This window comes from Pomacea canaliculata, linkage group LG12 (assembly GCF_003073045.1).
Source record: "Pomacea canaliculata isolate SZHN2017 linkage group LG12, ASM307304v1, whole genome shotgun sequence".
Lineage (NCBI taxonomy): Eukaryota > Metazoa > Mollusca > Gastropoda > Architaenioglossa > Ampullariidae > Pomacea > Pomacea canaliculata.
The window spans coordinates 15,199,365-15,218,809 of NC_037601.1; the positions used below are offsets into that span (position 1 = coordinate 15,199,365).

Below are 19,445 nucleotides of genomic sequence, written 5' to 3' on the forward strand. Positions count from 1 at the left end.
TTTACCATTTGTCATATCTATCTGATATGTGATCCATATTTGTTTCAAATTTTTTCACTATGGCAAAGGCTGGGATTTTCCGCTTCCAGTTTAACTCATAAAAGCACTGTTCATAACTCTTGGCCAAGGGTAAGAAGAAAAAAAAGCTAAAATGATTATAAACAAAATGGCTTTAAATTACCTTCCAAGGGGTTATGGGTCTTTATGCTGGCAGGCTGAAAACCAGACAATGGAATCGGAAGGCGCTGGGGGTGTGAAGGCAAAGGTGAAACAGTCCTTTTTTGAAAGCTGCTACTTGGGGACACCCTTGAGATGGTGCCAACCACTAGTGGCAAAGAGTATGGCAATGGTGGTGGACATTGCTGCATAACTGAATGGTCAGCATATAGTGATTCCTCGGCATCCTTCTCTCCTTCGCTGTTAGCTGTGCATCCCTGTGTCAAATGAATACATTTGCATAAACTTTTTTCAGCTTAGTACATTTAAAACTGTCAGCTGCTGATAGGTTGTTAAAATTTTTTTAAAGAACATTTTATTGTTATTGTACAAAACTTGTTTATCACTGTATGCTATTTTACCAGAAAGAGGACACAGCCTTGTGTCCCTACATGATGTCCACCAAAAAAATTCCCTAAAATTAAGCAGAGGAAATGAAAACAGACCGAAATCTAATCGGAGTTTATCCGTATCCTTTTTGGTTGAGTGGGAGCATTTTTGTCATCACTCTCCACCTCCGACATTTTTTGTCCCTTGCAGATTCAGCTAGATTCTTGGTAGTTACCTGCATGGAAATAAATATAGAAGGCAAATAAGATTTCACAAATCAAGATCAAAAGTATAATAATAACACACTCTTATAGTGCAGCATCACAACAAAAGCTACACTATCTGTGGTGTAATGACTGTGTTCAAACAGTTCAGGTATTATCTTTTTCTCCTTCCTTAAATCTGCAGCACACAATAACATAGAAGTCATTTTGACCATTAATGGTCACATGCTTCATAAATTTTCTTTCTGCACAAGGATTATGAATATTATGAATCAAAAAGTAAATTGCACTTACTTAATGACTTGTGCAGGAGAACTGGAAGCATAGGACATGAGGAATCAGCTTTATAGCTCTAATTAATGAAGCTTGCATCTGGTTCAATAGATTGTAGTGGGAAGTTGCACACCCTGTGACCACTTTCATCTTAAAATGCCAGCAGCCAGCTATCTAGAATAACAGTAAAATAAATTATTGACCATTATGCAGTTATTATGATTTGTTGTTGAAAAAGACCATTAAAGTTGTCTGAAATGATACTTCCAGTCACAATCAGTTGTCAATGGGCTATCTATATAAGTTTTTTTTTTTGGTTCACCACTGGGAACACAATCCTTATGCTGCTCTTTGACAAATATTCTTAATTAGCTGCTGCAGTGGAAAGTTTGGTGTTTGAAAAAGTCGTTTTAAGCTAGCCTAAAAAAATATAAAATTGAGAGGCAGAGGTTAAGAGTCCAAAGGACCAAATCTGTCAACATTATCAGCAATATGTGACAAAGCAAGTACATTTTACACCAAAAATCCTTTACCATACAAACACTGCTTCTTGAACAAATAAACATGAAAGGTTATGAGCCTAATAATCAGCATAGTTCACACACAGCCCAGGACTTGCAAGACAAAAAAAAAAACAAACCACAATAAATAAGAGAAAAAAATATTATACTGCCCGAAGAAACCTGGCATTTTAACGCTATCGTACCAGTAAACAGACGGAACTGTCGAAGCTCTGTTACGTTTCCACTTTCGTAATCGCAATTTGAGGAAATTCTGACAGCTCCAAATTCTCTCCATTGCTAACGGCTAAAGAATTATCAAATGCAAGCGTTCAGAACTGCTGAGCACGATTTCTAACTCTGTCTGGAAAACTGTGCATTTATTGCGTTAATGTGTACTTCTTAATCTTTTTTCTCTAATAGAATGATATTCTGCATTAAATTTGGACATTTCTGTAGTTAAAATCTCAATAACTATGTTAATATAGAGTATAAAAATTATACGTACTGTTATCGAAGCGTCGAAACACATGTATCAGTATAGAAATTGACCGCTTGAGAAGCTTTTCTGTTGGGAAAAGTGTAGACTCACACATTTGAAAATGGCGGCTTTGCCTGCACGCATGTGGTCGTATGTAGCACGCCATGGCGAAGAGTCATTGCCATTGTTAGGGTCACGACCCTATATGTGGGCATGATCTCCCGCACTCTGGTTTCGCCTCGGCGAGCGTGGAGCTTGGCTTGTGTGCGCATGCGCTGGTAGCGGCATGCAAGACGAGTCAAGCATTGCGATAGATTGACCCCCTGTATCACAGTCGGATCAAGACAAACTTGGTGGACCCCTTGAGCTTATGGTTTCCGATGCTGCTAGGGAAATTGCATGTTTGTTTATTTATTTATTTTCGAATTTTGCCTCATTATTTACATAGTCACAAGCATGTTGGGGTTGTGTCCAGCAGTCGACTTGCGGTTGTCTAAAGACAGCGCGTGCTGACACACTATTGATACATTATGGGCGCGAGAAAGATGGAGTAGAAGGAAATAAAGGAAAAAGGAAAAGAACGATGAAACAGTGGTGGTACTGGGGGAGACTTCATTTTGTTATCAATCAACCAGTGGTTACCACTTCTCTTTGCATCACAAAAAATGCGAGTGTCACAGTCGAGTAGGACATTTAACACAGAAACACACATTCCTCCTCCTTTATTAGAACACATCAGTCATTAGCAATTTTCAGAGAGAGAGAGAAGGGGGAGGACTAGACCTTGTTATTCTTATCTTCAGTTTAGCGCTTTAACTAAAGTAGACTTTAATGTGTATAATCGAAAACTCTCGTCTGTTCGGTCAATGAAAATCAGAAATATAAAGCATTAAAACATTTAGCTGTAACTGTTTCCCAGAATCTCTCTCTTTTTACATGTGTGTGAGAGAGAAAGAGTGTACGTGTGTGTGTGAATGAATGAAAGAGAGGGGAAGGATGACAAGACACAGCTCTTGATAATACATGGTTAGTCAAAATTCTGTTAATACTAATTGATTATCGCTACCATTTAAGTGCTAACATAATTTTTACGAACCCTATACTTGAAATAAAGATTTGGGAAAAGAATAAACAGTCACCGCGGTTATAGGGAAGAAAAACAGTTCCTGGGTTCTGGGTTCTCTATGGAATTTCTAAAAGAAACCAAGCGGCACATTGACTTTAATTTTTAACAACAAGAAAAAGAAGGAAGAGAATTGAATGACAGAAGGTGGGGTGTTGGGGAGGGTTGTTTATGTGGTTGTGTAAAATAACTCCTTCAGCAGGGACTGGGTTCATTTCGCTAAACAGACCTGCAGGTGTGTTGTCGTTGTAAAACACTCATCCACCTGGTCAACTATACTGAAGCTTGAGACGAGAACTGTCCACAGTATGGCTGCTGTAAAACAAGAGGAATTTCGGTAAAACGAGTTTTCGCAGCTAACCTCAGTTCCTACTTCAAGGACCATACTTATTCTTTTTACGGCTATTCTTAATATAAAAGCTGTTGTCGCATCATATGATTTCTGGCATAAAGGAGGTTAAATGTTGGAAGCGAGAAACCGGAATGGGGCAACATTTCAAAGTCATGGTGGAGCCTCCCTAGCGCCTGCATGCGACAACTGAGCAAACAACTGGTTCTAGGACTGTTCACGGTAGTCGCAGGAAAAGTCTGTCCACCCCACCCCAAGCTTGTACTGGCTGATTTTCCCCGTTTTAAATAACTTTTAAATGCTTACAAAACAGAAAAACTCTCAGCACAAGAGACCATATAATGGGGACGATGACTGGTGATTAGAGAATAATTCTTGTCATTTAAGCATGTGCTTTTATTACCAATCTTGTTGGCCTGTTCATCATATGTATGAAACCGTGAACTGTATAAGCAGTTATTGTCAACCTTTGCATTATGTAGTTCATAACAGCACAAGCTTTATTATTATTAGTAGTAGTAGTAGTCGTAGGAGTAGGAGTAAGCTTTTGGATGGGTCTTAGAATTCCCTTTTCCGAATTGTTGAAGATGGCAAGGAACAGATCAAAATTTCTTCGCGCTAGTATTAAAATTCGGTGGTGATGGGGAAACTGCAGGGCGGGGTGGGGTGAGGTGGGGAAGCTTGCGGGCTGCCTGTGCCGAAAATAGCTGCAGGATAACGCTGGCAGCGCAGAAATAGTGGCAGAATGAGAAGCCAGCAGCGAGTTTGCCGTGCCGGGGATGACGCGCCGCGCCGCGCCGTGCCGTGCCGTGCCGCGCCGTGCCGCGCCGTGCCGTGCCGATGCCGGTGCTTCGCATGCCCGCCACCCATGTTGCAGATAAAAGCTCCCACAGCTCTGTGCATCTTGCTGGCCTGCGTATCCCGTCATCCCTCTCTCCGCGGTCTCTTCTCGCCTCAAGCTCCGCTGGCTTCCCAAGACAGCTCTGTGTGCACGCCCCACCATGTCTGCTATCTTCGGAGTTTGTTGTTGTTTTATTATTTTTTTTTCTTCTCTCTCTCTTGTCTTCTTTTCTGATGCTTCCATATTTCCCCGACCTTGTTTCTCGTTTTTCTCCAGCACAGTTGATGCTCAACCCGTTGGAAGTAAGTGTGCGTGAATTGTTGTGATTTTTTTTTATTTGTAAGCGTGTTTTTTTGTGTAGGTATGTGTGAATCTGCGGTATGCAGCCAATTTTTTATGTCTGTGTGTGTGTGTGCACGCGCGAGTTTGTGATAGAAATTTCAACGGGTTCTCATTCTGAACTACAAGACTTAGTTTGGAAAGTTGCAGGTGTTATTTTTCACAATTCTTTCCACCATTATAGTAAACAAATTATGCCCGCATCTGCAGTCTGGTCATGTGTGGTGCTGACATTTGACATAGTAGTTGTTTCGGTGTGGCAATCGGGTGTTTCGGGTGTTTCGGTGTGGCAATCGAGTGGATCATCGATGTCGTATGCTTTACATACTCCTCCACCCATCAAAGTTGACTACAGAGGTCCTGTTAAATAAAGGGGTCAGCTAGGTGCAGCTGATAAAATTGCTGTCACATACATCCGACACCAATGTTTCTTTTACAGGTATTTAATATAGTTTACGTTTTCTCTCTCATTATTACTGTCCATATTGTCGATAATACTGCCTATTTCTCGCCGCAATCACTACCTCGATTTCGCCCTTACTATAGTGTCCTCATAGTCTCCCTTTGCTTCATTGCTTTGATTAGAACCCTTGGTTAGCGTTATCATTGTCTTCATCGTCTTAGTTCTCCCGCACATCAGCTTGGACGCAAGGGCGGCCACATCTCATCTTTAATATACAACTTTGGTTATGTGCTTTCGTTTTACTCTTACTCTATTACTCATACAACTTGAGTAAGGAATCTAGTGCACCTTTTGGACAACTTGGGGTTGGGAAATAGAGCATCTTTCTAGACAGTTTCGGGTCTTGGATCGAAAGCATCCTCTGGACGACTTGGATCTGGGATCTCGAGCATCCTTCTGGAAAGTTAGAGATTGGGACCTATTACATCATATCACGCATGTTAGGGTTGAAGCCCAGATGACACGATATGACTGGCACTGAGGGCATCCTAAAGGGCAGAGACTGGGGCAGAGAGCCAACCCTCGATAGGAAATTATCTTTGTGATACATGTCGTTGGAAATAGTGTATGCCATGGCCACCAGAGAACACATTAAACAATAAAATTTTATTATGTTGAAATATATAACAGCTGAAATCCTACGCTAAATAAGTTCAAATAAATCACAACGGAAATACCGGACTTTGTATCCTTTGTATCTCGACCTACGGACCCCCATCGCATAACAAGGATGTCGAAACTCCCTTCCTAATGTATCCGCTTGTCACCAACATTGAGCTCTTAAGTTGAGATCTTAGGGCACCCGCATTTCCTTCAGGGTGCGGTACCTATTATTAGGGCTAACGGTCAGGGGTTAGTGTAATGGCCTGTCTGGGTCATTTGCTTTTGTTTCCTTTGGTTGCGTTGTTTCTGTGTATTGGTCTTATTTTTAGCAGTTCGTTGTCTGGTTCTGGTTCGCTCGTGTTTATTTAATTGTCACTTATTGACGTCATTTCCTGTGTACTGGAAGAACAAACGTGGTTTGGAATCGGAAGTGTTTTGGTGTGAAGTCGCGTTATGGTTTGGTCATACTATAGTGTTTCGGGAGTAAGAAAGAAAATAAATAAAAAGAAACTTTCTTCATGTGAAAACCAAAACGTCTTGGCCGGACCTTATTTGTTCTGCTGATCGTCATGCCGTGCATGCAGCTAGAGTTAGGTTATCGCACCCCTTTATCATCCAATCCCAAGCATTGGTAAGAGAGAAAAGAGAAAGAAAAAATCAGAGTTAAGAGGTATAAATTTAGCCGTTAGATTTTTCATGCAAAAAGCTACACATATTTTTGTTTCACGCTACCGCTGCTTCATCAGTGGGTGTATCCACATCCTGTCTTTCTTGTCTCTCTCTCAGTATTTCTTTCTCCCTCTGTCCTTCTTAGTTTGCCGATCCCCAAATGTGAGCTATATTTCACTAGTTTATGATTTTCTAGAAAACTGTGGCGCACGGTGAAATACTTCTCGATATAGACGGTTAGCGCTGTTAGCGCCTGTCACCAATACAGTGAAGGTTGGCTGCCCTGAGTTCATTTCTCGTCTCGGGCACGCTGATCTTTCTCTGCACGTGGCATCTGTTTACAGGGCTGGCTGCCTTGCCGTAATATAGCCTTAGTTGCTGACACGGCGTAAAACACCAATTTCCCCCCCCCATCTCGATACAGAAAATCTCAAATTTGGACCACGAGAGGACTGTTACTCATCACGATCTGGTTTGGCCGCGTGACAGCCGAAGATCATCTTTCATGGTACTTTGAAGGGGTTCGATGGCGAAGTGAACAGAGAAAGAAGTCTTTTAATGATCCTCCTCCTTGGGAAGAGTCAAAGAACCGTTTTACCATCTGTGTGCTACGAGAATACACAGATGGGTCAGCGATGGATGCCATCCGAAATGGAGGAGCTGGGGTATATATATCCAGTACCCTGAGGAACACAGGCAGATGGTAGCCATACCAACAAACTCATACTGCACCAACCTACAGAACCGAAGCTGAAACCCTGATCTGCGCAATGAACAGTCATTAACCGAGAAAGCTCACACTCGCAGGAGTGTTTTTAACATATGACTTGTCTGTGCTGCAAGCTGCCAACAATGACTTGGCAAAACTTGGGGCTAAAGACAAGCAGAATGGAAACAAGGTCAGCCTAACAGTTATGAACACCATCATCAAGGCTTTGCAGAGACCACCCCAGACACCAGACAGCTACCATCATCTGTCCAGATTAGACCAGGTGATAATTTTCCGCCTCAGGACAGAGCAAAACAGACTAAAGCACCATCTATACCGGAAGCTTTATCTGTGTCATCCCCAATGTGCTGTGAAGATGCAGAGCAAAATACGGAGCACATCCTACAGGAGGTAGGCTCCTCCAGGAACTGAGGGCGGAGAGCTGGACGCCGCCGTTGCCCATGTACAGACCTGCTAACACTGTGCAGATGACTGCCAATGTCTTGTTTCTGAAGTTATTAAGTGATGTTCAGACCTAATGGACTCTACTTCATGTTTCTTTACCACAGGGTACTTTTGAACCGTTGAACGGCTGAGTCTGAAGATTTGTCTTAATGCTTTGTTTGTTGATTATCTCTGTTGCCATTCCCTTTTATTTCCTTTTTCCTCTGTAGTGCGAAATCCCTATCAGGCAGACGCACTTCCCCCATCAAATAATCCAAACAACCAATCAGCTTTGACGCGATGGTAGCCCAGCATCCTGTGCGCCCGGCAGCGCGTTCAGACGAAGACGTAAGGGGCTGAGACAGAACAGGAAGCTGACGATGACGTAACAAGGGTACCCCTGGCACTTTTCTGATCACGTTTGAAGGAACTTATTATCTTCAAGGACCAGTCTTGGTCGCTTCCGCGTGCACGACGAGAGCCAGCGACGCGACCCTCTGACGAAAGCACGAAACCACACGGGTGCGTTGGGGGGCCTGGTGGATGGCTATGTCAGCCTGCCATCTGCTCTGGCAAATGAGCTCAGACGCTCCCGGTGTTCTGCGGGTAAAAATAGGCCGGCGAGAGAAACTGGGCCTGTGCACTACGTCAGTGCTATCGAGCGCTTCTTCCTCACTTCCTCTTCTTTCCTTTTCCTCACCCCTTCCCTTAGAAGGGGTCTTCAGACATTTCTTTCAGAAACTACCACTATTCGGGTGGTTTACCGTTAATCTTGTACTTTATTATTATTTTCTAATCCTACACCTATTTCTCTTGCACCTTTTAGTTTCATATTTCCTTTTTTCTTTTTCTTTTTGTATTTATTTATTTTTTTTTTAGTGGAGGTAGTTATGAGGGAAGGAGGAATGTCGAAGAAGCCACTCTTTCTTTTTTTTGTGGGATAGTGTAAACTTTACAGCGAGGTCGAAAGACAAAAAAAAAGTTTTCAAGCTGATAGTTTGCTGCAGGACACTTTGTCCTTTACCACTGATCATCTTCATATGTTTATAAGTTTTCTAGTTGTTGTATTTCGATATCTGAAGCAGGATGTCTTCTGGGCATTGTGGAAGTGGATGTGCACGGTTAGGCTTTTTGTAAAGCTTTCAATTAAATGGACTTCTAAATCAAGCTAAATGAATTATGCAGATTTAGAAAGTGTTAAAAGATTTCAATAGGTTATAAGAAAAGTAAATTGAAAGTGGAAATCACATCTAAAATTATAGATAAGAAATAGTAAAATATATGAAACAGAAGTATAGTATAGTTCTACTTGAAATTCACAATCAAAATGCTGTTTTAAATTTCAGACACACGCAAGTCTATAAGTCTATGAGTATATTTTTCAGATTAATAGTCACTATATACATTAATTATCATTATTTATAATTATAACTGGACATTTGAGACTGTATGAAAAAATAAAGACATATCTTATAAAACAGATTCATTAATATCTCGAAATCGCTGTTGTGACAATTTTTATTAGACTTACATTATATGAGTTTCACATACCGACATCATGGATTATTATTTTATTACCTCTTGGTGTGTGTGGATGTACATGTTTGTTTGTTAGATGATTGCTTTGAGGATTTCTGCCATAACTTGAGAATTGTTGACACGATTAACTGTGGCCCTCGTGACGACGTAGACGTTCAGACAGACAGGGACTTGCAGAACATGTTGATGTTTGTGTGCAGTGTAGTTATTAGTTCATTATTGCACATGGTTGGAGTACCCAGAAAAAACCTCCGACGGTAGGCCCCGTGACAACTGTCCCATTCACACCAGAGCCTGGATACGAGATTCGAACCTAGGCCTAATAGTTCTCACGATAATGGTGACAAACCAGTGCTTTACCTTGTCCACATAGCTTTCTTTTATTAATCATTGATATGTTGTTATTATTGTTTTTGTTGTGTGCTTGCAGGATTATTCACGAGGGTGGCTTTACTAGCGAAGATAACAAGCAGTATAAACCGGTTGTCTACAGCAACACGATACAGTCGTTGGTAGCCATCATCCGCGCCATGGGGACACTCAGCATACCATTTGGTGACAATGAGCGGGAGGTAAGTATAGAAGCTGCATCCGTACAAACAAATTTAAAGAGACTGTGGAGTGACATGCACCCAGTCCCTGCATGAGACGTTGTCCAGCTTTTTAAAATAACTGTCTCGGTGGTTACAACCAGTGGACCAATATTGCTAATTAGGCTAACCAAAGGTACTAATTAAGAAAAGTGAAAAATGTTTTCACGTTGTACAAACGCAGAACATTTACATTGTACGGATGGTGAGCAGTCAAACTAGGCAAATGACGAACTTACCAGTAGAGGGATTGGGAAACCATAGACATTTAAAAAAAAAACAAAAAAAAACTTGGGCGATTGCAAAACGCGAGAAAGGCAAAAAATTCTGTGAATGATGGTGTGGCATTCCTAGTAAGCCATCTGTCAGTTTGCTTGCGTGAAAGCGTGAGTGCTTGCATATATATATATCGCCACGAAATACCAGAAACAATCGTAAACTATAAATGAAGATTTGGAGGCTTCAAGGAAGAGCCACCTGAAAAGTGTGTTAGATACGAGGACTCCTTAACGTTCATCGCCACCTTACAACCTGCCTGCACGTGCGTCAGTTCTTTGACGTCATAACGGGCTTTTTACGTGAACAGGGGGGGGGGGCTTACGGGGGGAGCTCGTGGCTGCTAGTGACGAAGCCGAGGAAAGTAATTATTCTTTGTCTGCAAAGATGGCGTCGTTAATAACGGTGATCAGTTGCAAACAGCACTGCCCGGAGGAATGGGTCACGAGAGTCGGCTTGCGGGCTGGGTGATAGATACAATGTGCTGGTGATAAATTTGCTTAACATTTGAAATAACCGTTGTCCTTTCCAACGAAAAATTGCAGATACACAAAAATACTGTTTCCTAAATAGCAACTTTAACTGGTTTAGCTGAGTCTATCTTTGTAGGTGTTAAAAACAAATGTGGACAAGTCAAACTGTGGGCAGTGACGCAGTGCTCGGTTTCCGACGAATCGTTTCCACAAGAAAGTTCACAGGCTTTAGAGCGCAGGTGCAGATCATGGAGTAGAGCGGTTTTCACGGCACCAATTAACGTCTCGAATTCAAAATCACTAACAGAAAAGAAGTTTTTAGAGAAATTTCATTTAAAAAGAAGTGATATTTTTTCGGATATCACAGGTTTGAGATGGGGGTGGCTCTCTGTATTTGTGGTTGTCTACGTTGCCTGCTGTGATTCTCTGATTCATTATCATGTTGGTCCTGACGATCTACGGATAATTTGCAAATTTTAACTGTTGTCAGTTTGGTGCTTTTGTAAGAAAGCACTATAAATCTCTTTATCCCTTATAAAATTCTTCAAAAGCTTATTGCCATATGTCCAATATTCTTCAAGCACCAGATCAAATCAAATGATGAACGCATATGGATTTGTGACTCATGACGGATGATAATAATTTGAATGTCTTGTAAATATTATGTAGTTGGACTTTCATTGCGTATCTTCCGATAGGTTGTGAGCTCAGTTGACATTACAGCTGTCAGAGAAGCATTCTACAAGCTACACTACAAACAAAAAACTAAATAAAAAACAAAACAACAAAAAAAAAAAAAACAAAAGAAAAAACCACACACACACACAAAACAAAACAAAACAACAAACAAACAAAACCCACAAACAAAACGAGAAAACAAAACCCGACTTGTGCTTATTTGATCCGTTCTACAACTGGAACTGTGGTGTAGATAGAATCATCCACATCCTTATTTACACTTTTTCAAATGGATAGAGCAAGCTGGGAGCAACTAAAGGTTTTCTCTCTTTCATCTTGCCCTATGGCATTCTAAAGACAACAGGTTTGCATGTTATGTTGTGTGCGTCAGTGTATGTGTTATTATTATTCTGTGTATATATTTTTGTCAAGCGCTTTGAGCTAGCCTTTGATGGTGGGGTAAGCGCTATATAAATTAGCTTTATCTTTATCATCATTAAAAACCGCTGTAGCTTACCTGTTCATAAGCTCCTATAGCTTACCTGCTCTAAGCTTCTGTCGCCAGAGAATAGCATTTGCCAGTTGGCAGCACTTTACACTTTTGTGTTTCCTCAGTGAAAACATGCACAGCGGGGACATGACAGTTTGTTATTGAAGGATGCAATTCTTATCCTGTCCAGCACAGGAGACCAGTATCTTTCAATCCAATAGAGGAGAGAGAGAGAGAAAATGCGCGTTTCACGACACGTCTGCTTCATTCCTATTGTTACAAAAATTAACTATTAATGAAATATTTCATTAAATGTTCTCCCTATCTCTGAAAATGTAATGAAAAATAATGGCAACAGCCGGTCAAGCCATCGTGAGTCTGATGTCTGGCCAGGTGTGAGTGGGTTCCATTTAACTGCATCTGTCTTGTATTCTCTTCAGAACATTTTCTGAAGCCCCTGTGTTGACTTCAGTGCCAGATACTGTTTCCCCAGCGTATGTGAATAATTTTCCTCTGTTCTAGATATACATGCTTTCAAATATCACGATGCTGATATGCTAATTAGGTACATCTGTGAACAAACGTGACGTCATAAGTTCGCCTTCACGTCACGTTTGTTCACAAGTATACCTAATTAGCATATGATCCCAACTTTCTTATTGGCTGTAGCATTAATAGTAAACGTATCAACGTATTCTTAATATTACATAGTTTGTACAGTTTGTGCATAGTTTACAAGCATGTTATTCGAGAGCAGAAAAGATGGATGCTTTACCCAGCTTTGGTAGAATAGTATCTGCATTAAACAGGTCGACAATAATTGCATTAGACCTTTACAATTCTAAACGGTGGAAATTAATATTTTTGGAGACCTAGCAGTCTTTTTGGTGAAATAAAAGCACCGTTATCATCATTGGGATGTTTGTGAGTTACTAAAAAGGACCAGTAGCTCGATTTACTGACTATGAAGTGTATGGAAAGTTTACACAGTTTCGATTCTCATTGTCCTACTCCTTTTCCGCGTTAGACTAAAAATAAAAACCTTAGGTTCTTATACCTTGCTGGTAAGGTACCTCCATGATACACTATCACATTCCCTCTGTTCCATGCTGGTCTTTGGAGTTATTACATATTACACGGAAATGCATGTTTACATCCAGCGCTACAGAGCCAGTCTGTACCTTCTGTGAAAGCATTTCTTTCTGGCTTCCGTTCAGCCAGAAGAAAAGTGGGTCTTTAAAAAAAAATAAAATTGCAGGCTCTGTTTAGAAGCTCGCTTTTATCGTTGAAAGGGGAGTGGGGTGTGCTGGGGGTATCAGGTGCCGGGGTATGTCAGGGGGAGGAAGAAGAGGAAAGCGTGCGGCGAAAGACTGTTAGTCCTGTTGCCGCAGCTTGGGAGCCCCTGTTGAGGGGAGATAAGTGGAGTGTGTCGTCACGTCTGGAATCATTTCAGTTTGATTTATATCAGACGCCAGCAAGTTCAGGATGAGCCCCATCCTCTCTCGCCATGTGCGTCGCTAACTCTGCTATTTTCGCCACAGGCAAGGCAGCAAAGGGCGTCAGAACTAGTAATACCAGGATGTGCTGTCACTAGCCTCGCTGGGGTAAAGAACCTTTGGGGTCAAAGGTTGTGGGTGGAGGTGAAGAGGGGTAGGATGGCAGTAGTGACGACGGGTGGATGGTAAGGGATAAGGTGAGACGTAACATAAGTTCCATCCTAACCGACACTTTTCGTATGTATCTAGCATTAGAGAGCGCTTTGTGAAGTCTTTAATTGCCGAGTAGGTTGTAGTCAAGACAACATGATACGCCATCTTAGTAGCTGACTCTGAATTGAACCGATAACTCTTCGGTAATGAAGTTGCCGTCCCTGATACTCATTACCTTGATTTCTAATTGCTGTATGCATCCAGGGTTTTGGGCCTTCGCAAGAACAACAGGTGTAAACACACTCGATCAGCATGTCCATCATACGTTTTGGAGAGCTGGACAACAATCATCAAATGTCGTCGCATTCTTTTCTGAATGCGTTGTGCTCAAAGTGTTGTTTAGCGGTGTATCCACTCCTTTCTGAAACCTCTCTTTTTGTTTTTTTAGTTAATCCCCTTCGCTCCGACTTGAACATAAGGCGCCAATAAATCTCCTCTGACCATCTCGGCATTGAGAGAGTTGGCTGACTTTATTCCAGACATTGTCCTCCGCTTCCATCCACATCTACCCTAGAAACTCCACTACATAGCATTATAATCTATTTATTCGTTCGTCCCTCGACTGATACCAGATGACGACCAGTTTAACTAGTCGATGGGAGGAACTGGCTGGGCACAGCGGCTGACAAGGTTTGCCACTGACACCTGTAGGCAAGTCCTGCATGGTATGGTCAATCCGTTCTTTTGCGTTAGCCATTTTCTCTGTCCACCTCGACATCTACCACCTTTTGATGTACCTTGAAGAACGATCTTACAAAGTGCTCAGCTGGAACACATGGTAATACCAGACCAGCTTTCTCCTCTTCACTCTTGCCAGGAGGGTTCTTGGTCACCCACCAGGGTGTTGACATTGCTCAGTGCTCCGGACATATTCGTTCCGTATCGAATATGCCTTTCTTCAAGCACTTGTTACCGAAGGCCTAGATTCTTTTTTCTATATCAGCAAGCATCCGCTCAGCAGGTTCGGAAATACGAAGAACTTGTGCTGTCTGTACTAAGTAGCAAATCTGATGATATTGCTTCCCCATATCCTGCTCAGGGTTCGTTTGTGTGCAATTGCTGTTCTCACTGTTGCAATCCTGATTCTGATGTTATCTCCAAAAGTCACCCAGAACCTGCGAACACTCCTAGTGGGGTTTCTACACGCGACCTAAGACATGGTGGTAGGAAAAAAACCAACATGAGGCTGTGTCACGCATGTGTCACGTGCGTGGTCTCGCCTGAGCCTCATCTCTGGAAATGTTCCAGAGAAGTCTGGGAGCGAAACTGTGTACAACATCAGCACTGTTTTGCGCAGGGAGATAACCGCTCGATGACTGTGATGATGTGGCGAATAAGTAAAATACCAAAAACCCGGGGTACAAAGAAAAAGAGAGAAAGGAACGTTGGAGAAGAATCGAAGTTGTATTTGTCCTGAAGTGGTACGTACGTTTAGCATTCGGGACCGCAAGCACGACTGTTCGTTTCTCTGTCTGGTACCTCGGTTGGTAAGGCTGTGTACATTCTTTGAGAGGAGACCAACGCTTAGCCTGTTGTGAAGTTCTCGGCGAGTCTAAACAATGAAGTGACTAAACCGGAAGCTTTGTACATATCTGCCTCGTTTTAATATTTAATCTGAAATGTGAATAAACCGGAAGCATTGAACACACCTGCCTCGTTTTAGTAGTTAACTGGAAAAAAAATCTGCCAGCAGTCCAGTAATACAAGTTTGTGGTTAGCAGGAACGGTTATCTGATTTATCAGGAGAGATAAACACGGCGAAAGAAGAGGGTTGGGCTCCGCCATCTTACATCCCGAACCCTTGACACGGTGAGCCCCGTTTACTGCCCCAAATAAACATCAGGCTATGGTGTTACCTTTAATACATTCTTATATCTGCTACCTTTACTGACCAGGTGTGTATTTTGTGCATTCTTTTATCACCTTTCACACAAACAGGAAGATCTCGAGGCTGCAAAATAAATAAAAAAAGCTTAGGAAAAGATCGACCATTGTTCCTTAATGAACGTCAGACGAAGTTTGTAATGTTATCTACGTCACACACAGGTGTTTACGCACCTGGAATTCGATCACTGTGTGCGTACACTGGCTTCTGTAACCTGTACTCTTTAATAAATTGCTCGGAATATTGGAAACCGTAGACGTCTGCGCCAGCATCTTGAAGGGCACTGTTACTGGAGTCGCTTTGCTGACCAATCACGAGGCTCTGCTGTCTTCTGATCACACCCGATACCTTTCGCCACTTCCTGCACGAACTTCAACGCATGCGTGGAACGAGTGTATTTTGTCAGGACATCTCTCTCACTCTCTCACTCTCCAACCGACATACACACGCACATACGCACATACAGATGATGTATATGTATACTTGCAAGTACTGTACTCAGAGTGACGGAGGATGATCTCTTCCAGCAACAATGCCCGATCATTCGTCACGAACGTCCTGCCAGCAACAGATTCTTATTTTCACTTACGTGTTAACAACGTGAATGCACTGACATGTTCACAGCTACGTGCTTCTGGGGCTTAACGTTCATTTTCACAACGTGCCATTGACGCTGGTCTTACGTGTTAACAACGTGTCGATGACGCTGGTCTTACGCGTTCACAACGTGCCGATGACGCTGGTCGTACGCGTTCACAACGTGCCAATGACGTTCATCTTACGTGTTGACAACGTGCCGATGGCGCTGACCTGTTCGTCACGCGCTCTCTCGTGTCCACAACGTGCTAGCTTGCTAAAAACCACTGCATGTGACCAAAAGAATATCTAACACTCAATGGACGAAGCAAGTGCGCACCATACCGCGATCGGCGGGGCGATGGGAATTCGATCGCCAGATGACCGTTGTGTACAGACAGCACAGCGTGGCATTGCGGACCTACAGTCGGGCAGCATCGTCGGGCCCGCCATGTTCGATGTCTTGCAGATCGGAGAGGCAAGAGGACAGCAATCGAGCGATTCGCAAATTATCATAATTTTGCGCTGGCACTGCCGTACGGGGGTGGTGGTGGGGTATAGGGTAGGGTAGGGGACACGCCTCGTCCCAACCCCGCAACGGCAGATCTGCTTTAAATTAGAGGCTGTGTTGAATGATAATACATGCATTTCTCTCCTTATTTTGGTCCACCCAAACATTATTTAACTGTTAATACTAACCACTCACCCTTGTACATTCAAACAAGCATTCACACATATAAACACGCATATACACATCACCTACGCACACACACATCCACACACACACACATGGAAGCACATACGGTACTCGTACGGAGTGACCGGCTGTGATATGGAGCGACCAAAGGGCTCGGCACATTGGAAATGAATGACAGCGAATACTGACTGCAACCCAGGGTAGCTGGGTTACCATGGCGACTGATGAGAACAATCAATATTGTGAGCCATAGCTAGCCCACTGTGGGCGAGACACCACCAGTGAGGCCCAGCGCTCGGAGGCAGCAAGGATGCAGTCGATCGCGCGCATGCATCTGTGCACACAGAAAACCCACCAAACACATGCACGCACGCACACATAACGCAAGCTCGCACACATTCTTTCTGGCCTTATGAACACGGTGTTATCGGTCATAAGGCAGTATTTTTAGCCAGACTACTCATTTAGACCTGCCTTGTAGACTGTTGGCAGTAAAAGACCTCACCTTCTAAAGTATAATTGTAACTGATTGGATATCTTGAGTGGGCTAAGCCAGGTTTTGTCCCCACTCACTGCAACGGGTAGACAGTCAATCGTTCTCAAAATACATTAACGCAGCACTTTAGAGATAACTGACAAAATTTTGGATTGAGCCGCACTACAGAATAAGGAGTTTAATATCTTTTGGGTGTTATACATATTTTATAATTCATTATTAAATTATTCTCATCTAAGGATGAAAAAAAATAGAAAGTTGCTACAGAAAAGATGCAGCGACACAATATTTTCTGAATCAGTCTCTGAGATATGGGTTGAATAAATTATATTCACCATGCATGCATCCCATGTTTGCATGGCTGCTGCTGAGTGGTTAAAAGATGCATGAGTGAGTTCATGGGTAAACAAAAGCAGAACATTTACAGAAAAGTCTCCCTCATAAAAGGACTGGTAAAGACAAGTAAATATTTAACTAAGAAATATATAAAAATAGTCAAAAAGGGGTCAGGGAGACTGTTGAAAACTGACATTGGGTAGGTAGCATACTTGGGATAATTTAAAATGCCATTTTTTTTAGTTAATGTGGGTGTTGCAAGTAGAGCAGCTGAGGCCATCACAGTCAACATAACAGATACATATAATTTGCAACCATGGAAGTAACATAAGAAGACAGCAGCTGTTATATTTTTTAAATTAACTGTGGAGGCTGCTTCAAAATTTGGGCAAGGTGATGATGGTGGTGGCAAATGTTAAGAACCAAAACTAACTTCCCAGAAGTATGCAGTGGTGCTGGTGAGATTGTGAGAGGTGGGTGCGGGCATAAGTCTTCTCAAAATATGAGCAAAGAGGTCTGCATCAGGCTACCTCATCACGCAACTGGAGCATGCTAGCTAGAGCTACTTAATCATGTTTTCAATTGATGAAAATTAATATTGCATGAACAGAATGTGCATGTTTCTTTATTAATCTGCCTGCATATATAGATCAATTTCCCTTCATGGATCTGAGCTAGGTGAAGGTCAGTGACAGACTGGGAAGGGATGTGTGATGTAGGTGGAGATGGAGAACTCAAAGTTTAGGTTGTTTTGGCCATTTCTAGATCTACGAAGTAGATAAACCATACCTATTAGTGCGAAAATCAGTTGCAAAGAACAACTTGCACAGTTACAAAAGCACTACTGCAAGGTCTGCATTTGTTCATGTCTGCATGTGGTTTTGTGTGTATGCAGGTTTCTGATTTATTGTGCTCATTTATGACCTGAAGGTTCCCTGTCTCATAATTTCCTTATTACAGTTTAGCATGTTAATATGCTGCTGTGACATTTGTCTCTGACCTACAACTTTTATTTAATATGCTACAGTCATTATTTTTCATTTCAATTCCTTCAGTATTTTGTATATAACATTGGTAAGGATAAACTACAAACGCATAGAGACAGTGCTACTTTCATGTCAAATTTGGGGACTTCAGTGCATATGATTAATCACATACTTGGTTTGCTTCATCCATTAGCAGCAGCTGTCTGCAGTTTGATTGAAGTTTAAACAGATATGAAGAACAGTTATGTGCATAGTTAGCTGAAGATAAATATTTGAATACTTGTTTTCAATGCTTTCTATTTGCAATATTATGTTAGGAATAGTATAAATGATGTTGGATACCCAGAATTAAAGTTGCAGATACAAAGTAAGGAAAAATATAATGGGATTTAACACAAATAAAAAAGTATTGCACCCTGATGCAACTGGAAATACAACTCTTTTGTTTCAGTCGGATGCTAAGATGGTTTTAGATGTGATAGCCCGCATGGAGGACACAGAGCCTTTCTCAGAGGAACTGCTAGCAGCCATGAAGAGGCTATGGATGGACAGTGGTGTGCAAGAGTGTTTTGGACGGTCAAATGAGTACCAGCTGAATGATTCTGCAAAATAGTGAGTGCACACAGCATATATCTACCTGCATATTGCAGACTATGGTGTCTTAGACTTAAGATTAGTCACTGATTGATATGTCCCACAAACTAGTTTCTCTCACTGCTTCTGAAATTTGTTTTAATTCATTAATTTTCATTTAAATGGCTCCAAGACTAGCAAAGCACATAATAAGCATATTTTTCAAAAGTTATCAAATGTTTCAAGACTAAAACTTGTTTACCCCTTTCATCAACTGTGCTTTTTCTCTCTTTCTCCTTCATCTCTCATGCATGCACACATGCTCACACTTTCTCTCACATCCCCACAGACATCCCCCAGACACTCTTTCTCATATCATAATTTCTCTGTATGTTTTTATTGCCTTCTTTTGAATTTATGTAATACTTTCATTTGTACTTATTTAGTCCGAGGGCTAGATGTAAAAACAGCATAACATTTGCTTATTCTGTTACCCTCGTAAAAACAGATTTGTCATTTGTCTGAAACACACATATCGATACACTCTTTCTAAAAAAAACAACAACCAAAAAAAAAC

The 19,445-nt window shown here is 41.8% G+C and overlaps 1 protein-coding gene across 1 annotated transcript in view; it reads left to right on the forward strand.

The window, feature by feature from the left end:
* The window catches only part of LOC112553462 (guanine nucleotide-binding protein G(o) subunit alpha), a 48,394-nt gene that overhangs the window by 19,357 nt on the left and 9,592 nt on the right, over positions 1–19,445 (forward strand). The window contains exons 3-4 of the mRNA XM_025220682.1: positions 9,534–9,675; positions 18,747–18,907. Of these exons, the coding sequence (XP_025076467.1) occupies positions 9,534–9,675; positions 18,747–18,907 (303 nt within the window). The remainder of the gene's footprint in view (positions 1–9,533; positions 9,676–18,746; positions 18,908–19,445) is intronic.